Source organism: Neolamprologus multifasciatus, chromosome 22 (genome assembly GCF_963576455.1).
Source record: "Neolamprologus multifasciatus chromosome 22, fNeoMul1.2, whole genome shotgun sequence".
Lineage (NCBI taxonomy): Eukaryota > Metazoa > Chordata > Actinopteri > Cichliformes > Cichlidae > Neolamprologus > Neolamprologus multifasciatus.
Window position 1 is genome coordinate 9,953,316 of NC_140459.1, and position 19,498 is coordinate 9,972,813.

A 19,498-nucleotide genomic window follows, 5' to 3' on the forward strand; every position below is an offset into this window, starting at 1 on the left:
TACAACTTTTATCACTTTTAGGTAGATTAAAAGGCACAGTCACCATTGTTAGTGATCTTAAACATTAAATTTTACAGCCTTTAAAAAGACTATAAAGTCAGGTCCATTAAGTATTTGGACAATAATATGGTCTTTATATGCTGATATGCTTATTTTGGCTTCTCAGCTGAATGATGGCCTCCCGCTCTTGGACCTCATACTGAATGCACTTAGAACAACACTTGGAATCAACTCCAAAGCTTTTATCTGGTTAGTTTCATGGCCAGCCTCACCTGGGCACGAAACTGCATGTTGTCCGTTACTTTTGAACTTCTGAAAACGTCAGACTGTGAACAAAAATGACTGTAATTCTTCTACGGTTTACTTTTGTTAAACCCCTTGAATTAAAGCTGAAAGTCCTGATTTCAAATCCACTGAGGTGGTGCTCAAAAGAAAAAAAGTGGCACTACTCAAATACTTCTGGACTTGACTGTTCATCTCCATCAAATCAACTTTAAAAACCTTTCACTTCATTTCTAACCACACACAGTATAAAAGACAGACGCAGCCACCATAATGTAACTCACTAGCTGGTTAAGGCCTGATGGAGGACTGCTCACTTGTTAATGATCCTCTTTTCTCAGTCAGTGACCAATAATTTACTAAATTAACTTCATTTTTTATTCAGTATGACCTGAAATTATTGACTGAGCCCACAGGAAAGAGTTTCAATGAGGTCACAGAACCAGAGAGCAGAGGGCTGCTGTCCCGCTGACTCTTCCATACCTAACAGAGTCGCCCCCTGCTGGCCATCAGTTTACCCAAAGAAGGCGTAGGTTTCCTGGCTATTATGAAAACATATAACGGGGTTGCAGTTAAGACAAATCACACTGATGATGTAAAGGTCTCAAAAACTGATGCATTAAATATGATACACATATCATAACATTATCCCCGGGGTCCCTCCACACTCCTGTTTGTGCTGTGAGACGAAGCAGATTGATAAAGAGCAGAAACAACACTCCTGAGCTTTTTATGCTGCAAAAGATTTTTATTTCAACCGCCTGCTGAGTATGTACAGGAGAACAGTTTGTACATAAATAGGCAATAGTTATAAATATCAGCAGTTTGGCTGGTACAAAATTAAAAAAGAAGATATTGTACATTATCTACAGGAGAAGTACCACTTTGGGTTTTATGTACAGCTTTGTCTCTGGGTGGATTGTCCATGTTAGTCCATTCACATGTTACCTGAGCTGCGTTGCACATGCAGCCACAGCGGCGGGTACACAGTATGTGTCCGGGGTTGGGGCGGGATTTGTGGCATTTGGGCAACAGCAGACTTGAGGTGGTGGCTGTGGTGGTACGAATGGTGGGTGCAGCTTCTATCATAAGCCTATTGAAAGAGACAGATTATTGAGCTGGGTGTCTCCCTGCAGCGTGATGGCGTTACTTTTTTTAAAAAGTCTAGAGGGGATTATTAGTTGCTGGGTGTCTCCTTTATATATACGGTCACACGGCTCAATCACAGAACCTGGAGCGGAAAAACACACATATATCCGTCATGACCAGTAATGGCACGGGGTGCGAATGCTATTCAGCGGTTAGATAGTTTATGAAGCACACTGCGGCTATGTACAGCTCTGGATGTGCAGATCTGACAGCATCGACTCCATTCTTGCAGTTTTAATCGCCACATAAAAAAAAATCACTTTATGTAAAGACAGTAAAACTGCTGTCACTTGCAAGTAGGTCCTCACACCCGTTTTCCGACCCTTTAAATACCCCCGACTGCCAGCACAATGAAAGAAAACACATGGAAATCCTTTTATTCTAGTCACAAGCACGACCGCGCAGACCGACACTGAACACGGCGACAACGATGCTCATCAGTCTCCTGTGAGCCGCATACGAACATGCACAAAGTGCCCGCAGAAACAGATTTCACTGCTATGACAGCAGGTGAGTCACGATTGGTCCCTGAAGGCTGAGCTTACACATTCAAACGGGCGGTGCAAACCACGTGCAGAGCAACCCAGTGATACAGGGAGAAAACAAACAGGGGGAGGGGCTTCAGGTGACTCCTCGTTTACCTTTTTTTTGTTCAATATTTCCAAACCCCACAATCATCTCACAGGCATTCAGGCTCCTGCTGCTACTTCATTCCAGTGCAATATCGCCCCCCTGTGTGCTGAACTGGTAGTGAAGGTAAACTGTGTTACATCATTACATAATTTACCTTCAGAGCCACAAAACCGCAAAAAAATAAAAGAAATAAAAATCACACAATCTGAACAACACAAGCATCTTTTTGAATGTGCGTAAAAAGTACATAAAACCACTAACTCTTTATGTTGACGTCAGTAAGATGAGAAAACGGGATGAGTAAAGCTAGACTGTGAGTGATACTTTGGTATTTCGACCTCGTGGGTGACGTTTTGGGCAAAGTTGAACTTTCTTCGGCACCACCTGTGTCTGGCATCTACATACAGTAACTTCGAGCACAGTCTTCACATTATTTTGTTTTTTCCAAAGCATCATCATCATCATCATAATCTGTGTCTGCGTGTGTATAGCATGGGGTCAATGCACACTGATCTAAAACAAGGCAGATTAAAGTCAGTGCAACGTGCAAAGTTAAACTTAAGGAGCATGGGTTCATAAACATAACAATAAAGAAAAAAGTAGGCATAGAATAAAAGAAGAAGAAGAAGAAGAAGAAAATAAATCAGAGCAGCAGAATCTGTGACCTTCTCCGGGGAGGGAGGGATGGCTTTCCACGGGGAGTTTATACTGAAGCAGTGCAGACATAAGCAGCACTACGGTGAGCCGAGGAGGACCGGGGCTCCAGAAAATCTGCACCTGCAGGACTCACAGACTCATTTGGAGCGACTTCTCTGGGAATATGCTGATTCTCAAGCAGCAAAGTGACCCTTTTCAATGCTGACGCACCTTTACTCCTCTTACCCTGAATAAGGAAGAATTAATCTATAAAGAGCCAAACCAAATCACTCCCTATTACAGACGACTCCTGTTTTATTCAACAAACCGTTTATTCGCCTTCTTGCTAAAAGTTTTGATGATGCCCCTCTGATGTCTGTACCGTGAATATGAAGCTAAGGATGTTTTCAGTCAACAGCATGCCAATCAGGTGTATTTATTTAAACAAAGGGGATCTATCAAACACATTAGAGCAGGAGTCGGGAACTCCAGGCCTTGAGAGCCGGTGTCCTGCAGGTTTTAGATGTGTCCTTGATCCAAAACAGTTGATTTAAGTGGCTAAATGACCTCCTCAATGTCTTGAAGTTCTCCAGAGGCCTAGTAATGAACTAATAATTTGATTCAGGTGTGCTGACCAAGGATGCGATCTAAAACTTGCAGGACACCGGCTCTCGAGGCCTGGAGTTCCCTACCACTGCGTTAGAGGGACGTTAGAGGGTAAAATGTAAGAGGGGTGTCAAGGTTTGAGCCTGGCCCGCTGCCTCTCAGCAGGAAGGCGTGCGTGACCTGAACCTCAAAGAAGGATCAAAGAAAAATAAAGGTCATGTGTTGAAAATACAATCCCTGACCGAAGTAAGATCTGAAGCGAGGCATTCACACGAGGAAACGCGCCGCAATCTCAGAGTCTGAACGCTCCTGTACGGAGGAATGGGCTAAAAACCCTCAGAGTTGATGCGCAGGACTGATCGATGATTACAGGAACGCTTAGCTGCCTTTACTGCTGCTCATGGGCGTAAAACCTGCATACTGACAGCACAGGTACACCTACCTTTGCCTCACACACACTGGAAATACTGGATGGTCAAATTTCCGTTTCCTTTCTCTAATCTGGTTCTTTTCCAACTTTTCGAATGAAAATATTTTTATTATAACAGCAAATTCCTGCAACTCGATTATCGTTAAAATGTTATATTGTTTAATAGAGATAAATCAGATGCAGGTAGATTACTTTACTGTCTCCCGGCTCCACCTTTGTTTACAGTAAAGACATCAGAGTGACATCGATCTCATCTCTCTGTCTGTGGAAGAAAGCCAATAAACACACTCCCCAAACTACTCCTCTGACTCCGCTCAGAGTTGTTGTTGGCACGCTTTAAAATCGATCATCGTATGCTGGTTTTCCTCTGCCACTTCGCCAACATTTACAAAGTGCAAAAATTCAAAGCTTCTTCCTGCTCGTGAGTCGGATGCTGCGGCTTTCGAGCCATCTCAGGAGAAGGAGCGAGAAGCTGTATGCAGGCCTAGAGGCGCGGCGGCGGTTTAATACTGATGAAGGTGTTTTACTGCTGATGGACACTGCTGTTCTTTTGTTTGTTTGCCGAACTTTTGTTCCGATCGCCAAAGGAGATCATCAGCTCACGATTACAGGTCGCTGTTTAAAAAATAGATTTGTTTTCCTCCTCCCTCAAAAGTTCAACAGAAAGCCTTTGAGAGTCAGTCGGCCACCGAGGCTTGCTGTTTTCACAGAGAAGGCTTTTGGCACGAAGAAGTGGCATAACTCTGGAAACTCAAGAAACATGGCTTTCAGGTCCAGAAGCTGAGGCCGAGCCTCCGCCCGGCGCTGCTCTCTGACACGATGACGACCTTCCTGCACAGTGCAGAGACGCTGGGGGGGCGCTCTACCCTGGATCCGGCCCTCAAAAGGTCCAGAGGACTTGTGCCTCATGTCCTTCCATAAAAGCAGGCCTAAAGTCTCTGCCCGGCTCGGTTTGCCCGCTCTGCTCCCGTGTCTCCCTTTCACCCCGTCATGGGTTTTCTTCACAGCGTGGCCAGGATCCGCGAGAAGGATATGACGACGGAGAGGGTGGTCTGGCCCACGCCGAGCACCAGCGCCTCCAGCGGTGCCATGCCTTTCCCCGCCACGCGGTAAACGCCCGCCACGGCCGCACCTGAGGGAGATAAAAAAAATTAAAAAGTCAATGTTAATACAAGATCCGGCAAAGAGAAAGACACACACACAGCTGCCTGTCACCATTAAACCCAACTGAACATCCACAGTCAGGGGATCAGCGGACAAACATGTCCCTCCCGATCTCGCCCTTCTGTCAGTGATGGAGGAGCGTTCGTGCATGCCTCCTCGCAGCCACACTCCGAGCGGACTCGCTGCTCTTCCTGCAGCAGTTCTCGCTGCACGCTGTCCGTCTGGTCATGATTGAGACAAACAGCAGGAGAGGACGTTTCTCTAATCCAGGCACCAAAGCCGAGTGAGCTATTTTTAAACTGCTGGACTCGAAGGCCGAGAAAATCTAAACAAAGTTTATCAGTTAAAGCTACCAGCAGCGCTCCAGCGAATCCTCCCTTCATCAAGGTTATCATATTTACCGTGTGGAGGATGCAATCTCTGGTGCTTTTACAGAAAACAAAGTGATCGCGTTACATTTTTCAGTAACAGTAATGTAACAGGTTACTGTGGTTACAGGTTACAGGTTACAGGTTACAGGTTACTCAGCAATTAGATTAGAGTTACATCATGTTGTTACATGCGTTACAAAAGGCTCTTCAGTAATCTGCATGTCAGGCAGATAGAAAGAAAACATAATGTGTGCAGAAGGAAAACCAGTATTTCTAAAGTAGCATCACACTGGCTTTAAAGTTGGAGTGTTTCTCATCTTTGCTTTGTGTTTGTATTAAAAACTAAAAGAAAAATTGCACGTGTGTCCTGATTAAAAAGAGAAAGAGGTTGGTTTCTGTGCCTAAATCTTCAGCTTTTAGTATCAACAGGGGTTTAGTGTTCAGTCTGGCACTGGAAGGTGCCCATTGGGTGCAAACCAATCCCAAATGATCACGCCTCCTCCATTGTGCATGACAATAAAATGTATTTGTGCTGCTGATATTATGCACTTTGCATTATTACCAAACATCTCCGATTTGGACTCATTTGTCTAAAGGACAATGTGCCAGAAGTCTTGTGGTTTGCTTAGTTGAAACACACGAAGCTGTTCCATCATGCAAACCTTCCAAACACAACATAAACTTAAACATGTAACATGTCAACTGAGGCCTGTAGACTCTAAACTGTAGCTCAAACAAACATCTGTTTTAAACAGTGGCAAACAGCATTCAGTGATTCAAATCAGAGTCCTGGACATTTAATGTTATAGAAAAGGACTTTAAAACAACTATTAAAGGCTGACATTTCCTCTGTGCTGCGTGACCTTTCTTTTACTTCTACTCAGCTGCGATTGCTGCCTTTGCAGTCTCCACACACACACACACACACACACAAATACACACTCTGATTTTGTGCCGGGCTCGCGTACACATGGCTGGTGACGCAGTCAATAGTCTAGCTCACTCTGATTGCTACACATTAATAATAAAGCGGCTTTTCTATTTTTGGGGCACCAGCTCACATCTGTGGCGGTGAGTGAGTCATCCACAGAGCCCTACGCTACGATAGACGCAGGTCTATTTACACACCCTGTGCTCACACTCTGATACAGTGAGGGGAAGGTAAAGGCAAATAAACAAGGCTTGGATATCAGCTTCACCTGCAGTGTTTAAAAAAAGAATAAAGTGAATATTTTTGTGTTTAAAAAATAGGATTAACTGGCAGATATATCAAATCTGATTACTCCTGTTTAATTTGATCAGATAAGACCAGTTCTGCAGTTTTGTTAAGGTAAATAGTTCATTAGCTTAACTTTCATTTCAGGCAATGCAGGGACATAAAAATTGGGTCCTGATGCAGAATCTGCCTTCAGAAGATTAAAGTCAGAATGTTGAAACAAGCTTTCGCCCTTAAATTCTTTATCCTGCAGATCCCCATTTAAGGTAGCCCAAAATATTGGATACAAAATACTGATATTTGTCCTAGCTCAAGATAATATAGCACACCTGGTATAACAATGAAAACAGTTATTAAAACGTGCAGACAGCGAATAGATTTCCTCACCGTTTTGATTCACAGTAGAAAATAAATGATTCCTGATTTCTGCCTTTTTAGAGTCTTATAGGGTATTTTTATTTCACAGTCACCACAGATGTCATCATGTGTTATAGATAACTATCTGCACCACTCTACTGTGTTATATTAAGTGTTAACAAAGAGAGATGAATTAGATGGCCTCAGACTAATTACTCCTGGTCTTGAAGGATCCGCTGCCCCTCATTTCTAATGCAGACTTGCAGGTATCATCATTAGTGCTGAAATGTGATACCCATGGACTCTGTGGGGAACGTGACCTGAGGTGCACCGGGACTTCTTACCTTCTTACCCTAATGGATCAGTCACACTAGAGTCAAAATAGCACAGCACCTTTTTTGCGACTAGAAAAAGGAAAAGAAAACTGTTTTGCTCTGAGTGAGTAGTTGCAGCGACCAACAGCTCCTGGCCTGAGGATGCATGCTTACTTTCCACCACTTTCAATCGACTGACTGCACCCCATCTAATCACAGACAGACTTCATCTTATTGCTGTTTTATCGCTGTCTTGACACATCAAATTGTCAGCTGCATTCATTTTGGTTGCGTTTCATTCTCCAACTACTTGTTTCCCTACTGTGACTGTAACAGCCTGTCGCTATTTGAGAATTTGTCTCAGAGCCACCCAAACCTTAACACATTCACTTGGATGTAATGATGTAGCTCTTAGACTTGACTAAAGGAACTGACTGTTAACTTAAAGTGGGGTGGTGTCAAGAAATACGACTGTATTTTCTTTTTGTTTTTCCCCATTTGTTCTGATGTTACTGCAGATATCTGATGAACAGCAACATGTAGAAAATCTGTAGATGCAGCTAAAAGTCTGCTTCAAGCAAATGACTAAACACCCACATTTAAATCGTTTGAGCATTTGGAACAAAAAAAGGAAACACGCCAGACTTCTCCAAGCAGCTCAAAGACCAGGTAGGAGTGTAATTTGTTAACTTTATACTAGCATGTCACAGCTCATCCCCATACCACCCTAAACAGGGCCTGGTTAGTACTTGGATGGTAAATGGTAAATGGCCTGTATTCGTATAGCGCTTTTACTAGTCCCCCCTAGGGACCCCAAAGCGCTTTACACACCCAGTCATCCACATTCACACACTGGTGGAGGCAAGCTACAGTTGTAGCCACAGCTGCCCTGGGGCAGACTGACAGAAGCGAGGCTGCCATATCGCGCCATCGGCCCTTCTGGCCAACACCAGTAGGCGGTAGGTCTCTTGCCCAAGGACTCAACGACCGAGACTGTCCGAGCCGGGGCTCGAACCGGCAACCTTCCGATTACAAGGCGAACTCCCAACTCTTGAGCCACGATCGCCCCACGATCGGATGGGAGGCTGCCTAGCTGGGGTGGCAGTAACTGTAGCCCAGGAGGAAGCAAAGATGGGAAAGATACTGAACAAAAGTTGCTCTCTGATGCGTTCATCGGGGTATGAATCTGAAAAGGCTTGATCTATAAAGCGATACATAAGAACCGGTTCATTTACCAAACAGCCCTTTTTCTACATTCACCCATTCTTCCAGAGTTATACAGCCCTTCGTATTTATTCCGCGCCTTTAAAGTGGACATGAAACACTACATCGATAAAGACTACTTTACACCAGAGCCCTACTCTTAAAAGTGTCACAAATGTAACACTGCATGTGAAGCTGGATTTAGGAAGTGTTCTAAGTTACAGAACATGTTTAGCGCCATCTCTTGCCCGTACAGAACATTACATCACTGGGATGGTTGGTTGGACCACTGACTGCTTAAGAGACAGAGTGAAAGTGGACAGTATATCCTTGATTTCTTAACATAAAACATTGTAATAGTCAGGTGAAGATTAGTTAGAGGTCTTTGTTAAGATGCATAGACGAATCTAACACTCAGTGGTGTGAATTTAAAAAAAAAATCTGAACAGGGATTTTACAAAATGTACCTTTAAATGTTCTTGTTGTTGTTGTTAGTGTTTAGCTCGTGTGTGTGTGTGTGTGTGTGTGTGTGTGTGTTTCTGGTTGGTATTTTTTGGGTGCAAACTCTTCCTACCAGCGACAACAGTCCAGCCAATCACAAAAATGTTGTTAAATTAAATGAACCCTTATTGTGCCGACACGTTGAAGTTTCCTGGGCCACATAAACAAACAGGCAGGTAGGGATGGGGACCGGTATCCGGTGCCATGATGGCACCGGTTCTGACATAAACGGTAGTAACCAGACCGAAAAGCAGCGCACATTTCGGTGCTTTATTTCGGTGCTTTTTTTCCTGAGCTGTGATACACTTTCTTCTTCCTTACATTTGTATTGGCGGTTGGCAAACAACTGAAAGGTGCATTACCGCCACCAACTGGTATGGAATGATACACTTTAGATTCTAGCCAATCATTTTAAGTTTCCGAGAATAGTAGGCGGGTCCAGGTACGTACGTTCTTTTAGAGCAGAGCTACAGATTAAAAATGTCCAAGGCGAAGCGGTCAAAAGTCTGGCTGTACTTCACAGCAAAAGATGCAAACTCAGCAGCTGCAACAAGTGCTTTAAGGTGATACTGTGATACTGTCAAAGAAGGTAACACCTCAAATCTGATGAAACACCTGGCGACGCATAGTGTTTTTTTTTTAAAGCCGAGAAATGCGCCGTATTTGATAGCTTGCTGCGAGACCTCACACCGAGCACATCTACTGCTTGTGGGTTGCCTGTTATCGGACCCGGAATTAGCAACATCCCCCAAAAACCCGAAGAGGAGAGTCCTGGCCCCTAGCCCTGCCAGTGTAGCAGAAATGATGAGGATGATGATGGCAGCAGCAGCCGTTCTTCTCTGCGTGAGTAGCTTAATGTTGTTCGTGTGTAATTTACGTTGAGTAGGCTAACCACGTTATTACATTAATGCATGTAAGGTGAACAGCAAACACCATCATAGCTACATGCAGCTGTCTTCTTGTTTGATGGCAGATACTCCCTTCACCCTGGCCAAAAAGGCTAAAATGACCAAAGAAAAAGTGGAAAACAGCTAAACATGAGAGGTTTTTGGACAAAGTTTGTGTTTTTTCCATTGTTTAAGCACTGCTTCCAGCCAAGAGTGATACCATATATGCCCCATAGCTGCAGAAAAGGCTAACATTGTTATCTTTTTACAAAAAAACAGCTGAACATGAGAGGTTTTTGGACCACTTTTGTGTTTTCCATTCTTTAAGCACCGGTTTGAGCACCGTTTAAGCACCGGCACCGTTTCAAAAGTACCGGTTTGGCACCGGTATCGGATAAAACCTAAACGATACCCATCCCTACAGGCAGGTAAACACAGAAGCAGATTAGTCTAAAAATCTTCCTCCTCCATGTCTCTCTGTCAGCTTCTGTTTTCTTCTAGTTGACACGAGTTAACACACGGTCGCCTCACCCAGCGCTCGCTCTGCCCTCCTGTCACCTCCCGTCTTCTTCTGGGTGCTGAACGCCGCACTCTGAGGTCGCTCTAAAAATAACCCGTCAGCAAGAAAACAAAAGGGGAAGTAAATGGGCTTACTAGTGATGACGCCTCCGCAGAGCGAGGCCAGGAAACCCACGCTGACCAGCACCAGGGTGATGAGGCGTCCCCGCTTGTGGCGCTGCAGCATGACTAACATGAGCAGCCCCACCGCCCCGTGGACGAAGAGCGAGGAGAAGAGACACCACAGGAAGACCCAGTACCACATCTCTGCAGGGAGAGAGAGCCAACGACACAGATCAGATACAGCCTGAAAGCACAGGATTTACCGCTTACATTAAAGGTGCTGTACGTACAATTTAACTAAAGCTTTCACCAGCAGGGGGCAGTGTGCTGAAATGTTTTCTCATCTAAATGCTTTTTTCTTTTACTCGCTGAATTAAAGTTAAACTGACCACCTGCACCATCTATTATATTATAGTATTATATAAAAGTACAGCCCAGCCTCAGAAGTTCAATATCAGGTAATATCTCTCGAGCACAATGCGTAGTTGCTCCAGATATAGTATAAGTATAGCACATAGTAGCATAAGTATATACTACAGTACAGTATGATATAATGTCTTAGGGGTTCTTAATGTAACAACTGCAGCAAATAAATTATCAATTAGTTTCATAAATATTAACCAGACAATTACATTTTTTTTTAGCCTGAACATCAAACATGGCAACAAATTAGAGAAATCACCGCTTGCACTGAAATAAATATTTTTACATTTTCACATTTTTTTATATTTACTGGTTAATAACAATGATGATGTATAATGATAGTTACTGCAAACATAAAGACTACTTTTTTTCCTATTTCTTGGTTTACATCACCATTTTAAAATCAGTCAGCTGGCACATTAAAGTAACAACAATCCCCTATTCCAATATATATAACTTTAACAGAGTACTTTGATTTCTGGTGAAGCATGAAATTAAATATCGATCTGAGGAACAGAAGCAGCTTTCACTTACAAAATGAATTATGAATTGTTTACCAAAGAAACCAAAGAAACAGACTGGTCCCAGCTTTTAATGTTTTTATGTGTTTCTGACCGTTTCACAGAGTACATATAAAAGTCGCCTCCTGCTGGTCTGTAAACAGAAAGCACGTTTAAGGCTTCACTTTTCTTTTTTTATACTTTTACAATGCTTTTTCTTGTGTTGGAGCACTTTAACACAGTTGTATTGGGACTTCTGAATATTCCTTCCACCATCATGGAGCACAAACACAGATGGATGACCTCGACACCCACCGAGGACCAAATGTCAGTGAAATCTGCCTTAAGTGGATAAATCTGTAATGGTCATACAAAAAACTCTGACCAAAATAACATTTGAATTCTTAGTCAGAGGGAGATCTGTTGCACTTCTTCATAAATTACAAGCTTGATTTAATCTAATTAAGTTTTAAAGCAGTGATCGTGTCCATCCTTGATGTACGGTGATTTGATTTTACATCACAATGATCAAAACAATGATGCTGGGAAACGGTGATTTAAGCCCATGTGATTTATTTTGCTTCCTTTATTTTAGTGAAATATTACCTCTGCTGCATTTACATATAAAGGTCAGCTTTGGTTTGCATAACGTCGATTACACATGAAACTTGAAACAGGACTTAAAGACAACAGGTTTGTAACAGAAAACCTGTTTTATAGATAAAAGCTGCTTATTTACTACTGCAACCTGAACACAGACAGAAGCAGGGGCTTAGTGGGATATCTGTACATCAGCTGCTTTAATTTTTTTTTAACCATCTCAATAAACTTTATCCCAGCTTTCAGCAACAACCTCAGGTTATAAAAAAATATACAGTCAATAAATAAACAGCAAATATACAATAAAAATCAACAAATAAAATGAATTAAATAAGGCCGTATTTGCATCAGGCTATGCTGCTCATCTAGACCTGAAAGAAAACAAGAATAAGCAGTTGTTTTAAAATGACTGAGCTGTATGTGGGAAGTTTGGTTGTTCCAAAAGTGCCACTAAAAAGACTTTGTAGACTTCGCTTTTAAGCCTGGACTGGACTATCTGGTCAGAGGCTCCGAAAGTTCTGTTAAGTGAGGTGGCACCAAACCAATAAGACTTTTAAAAACAAGTAAATGTAAAGATGGACAGGAAGACAGTGTAAGGAGGCCAGAAAAGGTGTGATCACCATGTTTTTTTATTGTCAAAAGGCGAGCTGCTGCATTTTCTACAGACGGCTGACGACGAAGTAACGACTGATCAGAGCCGACGTATAAAGAGATACGAAAGTCTAAGAGAGGTAATAAAAGCGTGAATTACTGTCTCAGAGTCAGGCAGTGGTGGGAGGCAGGCCTTCACCTTACTGAGCCGCATTAGTGATAAAAAGCTCTTCTGAACAAAAGAGCTTCATGCAAACAAACGCCGACAATAAGTGATCCCGAGGGGGAAGACACAACTTATAATATGCCGTTCTAGTCTTGAAAAATTCACATTTACTGCTTATAAAGAGTGCTTCCAAGATGAAACACTGCAGCTCAGCCAAGATGCAGAGCTACAGCCGCTGCTGCACGTCTGTGAGGTGAGGGGAGGATTTTACTCTACAGCAGCCATCATCTAAGTCAAGCCTCATCAAAGAGGCAGCCGACCGTGGCGATGGACCCGTGGCGGAGATGTATAAAACCGCTCAGAGCGACATTTCAGACAGCGAGCTCGACATGAAGCGGTAAATGGAAAATCTCGTCTGAAACAATAGCGTACGGCCGCCTTTTGTGACCATCCTGACTGGAGATAAGCTTTCTGAAAAAAAAATGTAATCGTAGAAACAAACATCTGCAAACTAAAAATGCTGATAATTCCTAAAATGCCAGCAAAATCATCTAATTAGCTTCCACCAAACACGACTGTACTCCTAGAATACACATAATGCACCCTGCAGGGTCCAGACTGTGCTGCCGTTATAACGGACTCCACTGAAAATGAGAACAGTAAACAGCATTTAAAAATCACACTCTTCCTCCTCCTCCTCGTTCTCCCTGTCTTTCTGTGGCACAGGCCAGCTTTGTCTAAAAAGGCTCCGGCTTCATTGCACTTTGCCAGCGAGGGGCCTTTGGTTGAACCCCTGGCACCGTGGGAGCCAGAAGGAGCCAGCTGGCCGTGAGATAACTGAAGAAGAAAAGACACCAAGCGAGAAAGGATGACCCAGCCGAAGCATGGCAATGCTGTCTGTGTGTGGGCGCGATGCAAACAGGAAACGTGACATTATTTTGCAGTGTAAACATCACAACACCCAATTCTATTACCAAGTATTTCTCAGAGCTCTGGGACACGAGGAGCTCTTTAGCATATCCATTTAACCGAGCTCCTCCACAGTCCACTGACTGCCTACATCTACTTATTGATCCGGCAGGCGAGCGCCGGGCCAGGCGGAGAGAGACGTGACAGCGGAGTAACACAATGGCTTTTTGTCTTAAATGACTGAGCACGCAGATCACGCTGCAGTGTATCCACTGCTGTCTTTCTGCGAGCATCCAGCAGCAGAGGAGAGAGGGATATCTGTGATGGGACCCAAGAGTTAAGAGAGACACACATTCAGGAAGTACAGGGAGAGAGAGCGCCGCTTAACTGTAGCCCCCGACGACACGAATCAGGATTCAGCATCGTGTAGAGAGAGCCGGCCTTTAATGCAGGCTGGAAAAGATGAAACTCAAAGATCCTGGAGGAGGTTATGCAATGCTAACATCATCGCACACAGACTGTGATATCGCCCACTCGGTCAAAAGAACTACAGACATCCACAGGTTAAACAGACAATCACAAACACCATTAGTTTATGTGTAGTTAAGGGAATGAGTTGGTTAGCAGAAATCTGAGAAAAAGAAAAGAAAAATGCGGAGTTCAACGTAACTAACGGTGAATGGCAGGTAAGCCGATTGGCTAGCAGCTGGTCTGTTTCCCCCGAGAGGCAAACTGGATGAAACGAGTCCTCGCTAACGTGCAGTTCTGTTCTTTCAGTTAGTAATGTCACATTAAAATCAAAGCCTGCTGAGACGGTTTAAATGTGAAGTGCTTCGTAATAATTTTGACAGTAACCAGCCGCAATGCTAGAAGTTTCTGCTCTAAACCTAACGGTTAGATTCAATATGTAAGGGTTCAGGGTTCAGTGAGATCAACTTCGCCAAAAATTTCACAAATGGAGAGGACAGCTGGGATACTCTGTGTTTCTACTTACTGATAAAATAATCCGTATAGTCTTCCACCATCACTGATGGATGGAGCCTGACCTGGACACCTACTGAGGGCCAAATGTCAGCGTGATCTCTCTTCTGTAACAATTAACCTGTCATGCTGGTCAGAATAATATTTAATAGCATAGCTGGAGGAAATCTGTTGCATTTCTTGATGAATTACAAGCTCGATTTAGAGAGAAAATGGGTCGGGTGAAATGTTCAGTGGAGACAAGGCTCGTTATTTATCTCAGCCGACTAAAATTATCCATGGCAGCTAATTTTTTTTGCATTGCAGCAGATGCTGGAAGGTGAGGTGCACATTTAGTTTCAGGGGACAGCAGGCAGCGCAGGTGGTCACGGCTATGAAGAAGCACCTATGGGGTGAGAAATGAGTGCAGTAAAGTGCTGTGTCATGTTCAGAGATAGGAGCGAACGCAGGCTAAAACACAGTGAGAGCACAGTATTAACTTCTGCTAATCCGCAACTACAGGCCGAGGTCTTTGTCAGCACGGCGGCTTTAGAGCTCGCCTGTCAACAGGACAGAATTTTTAAAAAGCAGGGGCTCGTGTATTTGGTGCCTCGTCAGAGGTTGGAGTACATGGGCGGCTGCAGAACATGAACCATTCCCATGTTGAAGCCGCAGCTTCTCGAAGCAGAAGGCTGCCGAGTTCACCTCTCAAGACGACGAAGGATGGGTTTGTCCAAACGTGGAGAGAGGGAGAGCCAGCCTGACACATCTGGCAGTGACTCTGTCCCGTGATGCAGAACAAGAAGAGGATTATGCTAATGTTGATTTCGGATGATGCTTCTTCTTTTTTGGAGGACCAAGCTACCATGACGTGATGCAATGTAACGTAAAGTTATCAGGTAACAATATAGTAAACTTGGTTAGCAAGCAGTATCGTTAAACTGTACACATGCACCACACAGAAAAGCATACCTGCTAATTAGTGCAAAGTAACAGACCAATAACATAATGCCATTGCAAATGCTCCAAAAGGCACCAACAGCAGAAACATGGCAGTGGAGGTGAGGCCCAGCAGACTGTGATCAAATCCAGGTGCCTTGGGAACGCCTGTCACTCAAAGCGACCACGATCTTCACTTTAGCATCCAGATGCATAAATTTATTTACAAAAAGAAAGAAAGAAAAGGAAATTTAAGCCTGTGTTGATAGTTATGATGTGGGAAAACATCCACTGAGGCTGTAAAGATGCTTTTAATGCTTTAAAGTTTATTTTAACACAAGAGTCTATGGGCATTGACTTGTTTTAGGAGAAAGCCTCAAGTGGCCACTGGAGGAACTGCAGCTTTTGCCACTTCAGCATTGGTGCAATGTTTTTAAACCCTCAAGGTTGCTGCTTGGCATTCACACAAAGCTTTAACTTCTAATATAGCTGCATGTGCCCATACATAGACTCGATGCTTTTATCTGAACCTGCTAAACTCCACTATACCTTCTGTTTAGTTCTCTGCCAACTCCTGACAGAAATATCTGGACCCTTGACCGAGCAGCCAAGTTGCGCTTTCTGTTTTTGTGTGTATGTTTTACAGCTTCACATGAGCTCTTTTTGCTTTTGTGTGCTTGTTTGCAAAGAGATAAAGGCTAAAACAAACAGCTAAACACCAGACATGCTGAGCTAAAAAGCTGCAGACAAGAGAACATGCAGAGTGAACACAACTGATTAGCTTTACACGAAGACCAGCAACACAACATGTTACCGTGTGAGATAATAAAATGACTTTTTAGCAATCTGATCATCGCGTAATCACAGCAGGCAAACAATTAAAACTAAGAAAGCCATTTGACATTATTATCGTGAACTGATAATACAGGATTTCTGCAAGTCTATTACAAGTTCATTAACCCGCTGGGTGTCAATTAACCACCCCCCAAGTAGGCTAATGCATTGAATTTTTTTCATTTTCTAAGACCAAAGCTGGGAAAAAACTACAAAAAAAGGGATTAAAGCGCAAAATAAACATGATGTTGTATGACTTTCCCTGTTCAACCGATATTCATACACTTATTTACTCTAATCAAGACAGGCTAAAGCACTAATTGCTGTAATAAATGAGGTTAAATACATTTCAGCGCCCTCCAGCTGGTAAATATCTATGCATATGCAATGCATTATGCTGGCGTCTCTCTGCTCTTGCTCCTCTCTCCTCACGAGCTGCACATGAGCAGCTCTGCTGTTCTGCCTGTGTCGCCATACAATTAGCAATCGGCAGATTAACAGCATCTGGTGCACGCTGGATTAAGAACTGGATATTTATCTGATTATCAGATTTCTAAAGTTACACACTCTGACATCGGAAAGGTCTGTGTGTAAATGGCACTTCCTTAAATGCATCTCAATCGTACCACAAATCCCACAGATAGATAATTAATGAGTGACAAGAACAGCATGTTTTTATTGACTGTGATTCATCAAAGTGAGTCAATTTCAAAGTAGCTGTTCACATTTAAATATGTTCTTTTCATTGGTTTTCTGAAGTGAAGCTGCCTGCTGCGCACGCCTCATAAACAGGAAGCACTCCCCAGGGGCACAGATAAAAGTTTATCTATCCGTTCAGGGCTCCCCAACTGCCCCCCCTGACATTCTTTAATGTCTCAGGAGGTTGTTTTTCACCTGTCTGCTGAATAGTGGGGTTTAGGAGGGGGTCAGGTGGCAGATTTGTGAACAGTATTCTGTAAAGCCCCGGGGCGTTAGCTCCTCACAGCTCTCTTCTCGCCGCTGCAGCTCAGATACCACAAACTTCTACATTGCACTGCAACTTCCTTCTGAGTCAGCGTGATCAACTGTGCCTTTTTTTTTCCTTCCATCCCTGCATGATGTGTTTCTCAACACAGGATGTCAGCTGCATATTAGACAACCGGTCTGTGCCAAGCCAGCCATGACTACACGTCCGGCTTCTCACTTTCCAGAGTGAAATGCAAGAATTTCTATAATCTTGTGTTTGTAAAACACACGGTCCCCCATCCACCTCCTCAAAAAAAGAAAAAACAAAAAAAGAAAAGTGATGACAATGCTTTGAACAGCTGGCAAGTAATAATATTTCTTGCTGAGGAAGGTCATTCTGCTTGGAAAGAAGAGATAAAATGCCCACACATTGCTTTTTTTGGTGCCCCGTGATCTGTTTTTGTGTCATAGGAACTTTCGTGCATTTCTTCCACTTTTCTTAAACCTCCTTACAAATAAAAAAGGAGGAAGAAAGTCATCTTGTAAGCATTTTGTTTTGGTACAAAGCACATAATTGTTGGCAGCAGCTCAATCATCTGTATCAACAAGTGACAGTTCAGCCATCAGCCCACAGAGATGCCCTCATCTCGTATTTACAGCTGCATATTACCTTCAGTATCAAAGCAGACATGCTCTGGCTCAACTGCATTCACATAAAACAGGGAATTGAACTCAGCCTCACTACTTCTAGAGTCAGGACCATCCCAGACAGCATCCCTGCCCGCTCAGAGGACCCTCCCTCTAATTGCCCCTTTACTGAAAGACAAAGGAGGGGGAGGAGGCCACACTTACTACGCATTCACGAAGCAGAAAGATTAATTAGCCAAATGTTGTCATTATTTTTCCTGACGGACTCTGCACGCCTGAATAAAGGAGTGAGATTTTTTTGTTTTGTTGATGTTGTGGTTCAGGCCCAGCATCACCAATAAAACACACCAGCTTGCAGAGACAGAGATGGGGAGGTGGGATGGAAAGGTGGCACACAGATGTCCCCTATGCATGACAGCAGCCATGCCCTTCCTGCTGGCTACAAGAAAAATGACCACATATATTTGAATGATATTTATATATATTCTTCTTTAAAAAGGAAGCTGCACATGCTGCTGGTGGTGATGACTTTTTCACTGAACACATTTAAATTTAAAAAAAAAATGAAGCAGCAGAATAGCGGCACCTTTCATTCCGCATACCTGTGAAGTGGTGCAGCGCCGAGCCTTGCACCCAAAGGCTCAGCACTTGCTGCACCGACAGATTAAGAGAATAATCCTTGTCCGTTGTCATGTTTCCGCCGCCGCCGCCCGGGTTCGCACCCCTCTTTATCGTATAGCTGTACTTGGCTTTAAACGAAGGCATGGATGAGGAAACCGGGGTGGCATTTGGATGTGAGGCGGCTCTCCCCGGCGCGGCTCGCCTCTACCGGTGCCTCTGCTTCGGCTTGACGTCCGTCTCCGCTCCGGGAAGGGAAGGGTCGATGGCTGGTCGGTTCATCCTCGGTGGTGGTGTCGGTGGCGGGTGTACGGAGGCCATGACGAGGATGGCAGCGGGAGCTCGGGCAGAGAAACGCACGGTCGGCTCGTCCTACATCAGCTAGCCCTGCTACATAACCCTTAAAGGGCCAGCGGTCCTTTTCGTGCGAGGGGTTCACGGTGACACATCCCCGTGCTCGTGAAGCCGCTTTATGAATGAGGAACAAAGGACAGCACGGTGGCGTGTGCGCAGAAAGCGTGCGTAGTGCGATGGCGGCTCGGGACGGCTACGAGTGGGACGCTGTAACGTAATTACGACGCACTGTGACTAATATTAGGATATTAATAAAATACTAATAATAACATCAGCAATATTTTTGACAAAAGCTAAATATAAATATCATTTTAGACGCTGTAGAAAGATTTAATGTTTTTATTTTAATTTTTATTTTACGTTATACAGTATTTGCCAGCAGGAAGCGAAAGCGTGGTTGCTAGGCAACGTAATAACGTTAGCTCTTGAACGAATAACCAAATCAATGCTAATGCTAAAGACTACTTTAACAGAGAATATATTAATAAATACCATATATACTAAATAGTATTATTTGTTGATTTATTAATGTTTATTTTATTTCAACTGTTGTGATATTAAAATTAAGTCTACATTAAAATTAAATGACCTTAGAAGCAGCGTTGGTCATGACGTCAATGGAAGGTGGCGCTTATTGGTCA

The 19,498-nt window shown here is 43.5% G+C and overlaps 1 protein-coding gene across 2 annotated transcripts; it reads right to left on the reverse strand.

Moving 5' to 3' along the window:
- Positions 1-1,009: 1,009 nt before the first annotated feature.
- Positions 1,010-19,189, reverse strand: tmem170b (transmembrane protein 170B). Of its 2 annotated transcripts, none has more exons than XM_085149864.1 (3): positions 18,488-19,171; positions 10,404-10,574; positions 1,010-4,868 (listed from the first exon to the last, which is right to left on the reverse strand). In XM_085149864.1, exons 1-3 carry the CDS (start codon positions 18,648-18,650, stop codon positions 4,738-4,740), a joined length of 465 nt encoding a protein of 154 aa, XP_085005990.1. In that variant the 5' UTR covers positions 18,651-19,171; the 3' UTR covers positions 1,010-4,737. The 2 variants fall into 2 exon arrangements, 1 of the variants encoding a protein (XP_085005990.1); XR_014872148.1 differs by lacking the exon at positions 1,010-4,868 and adding an exon at positions 8,931-9,038 and having other exon boundaries at positions 10,178-10,574; positions 18,488-19,189.
- Between the last annotated feature and the right edge of the window lie 309 nt (positions 19,190-19,498).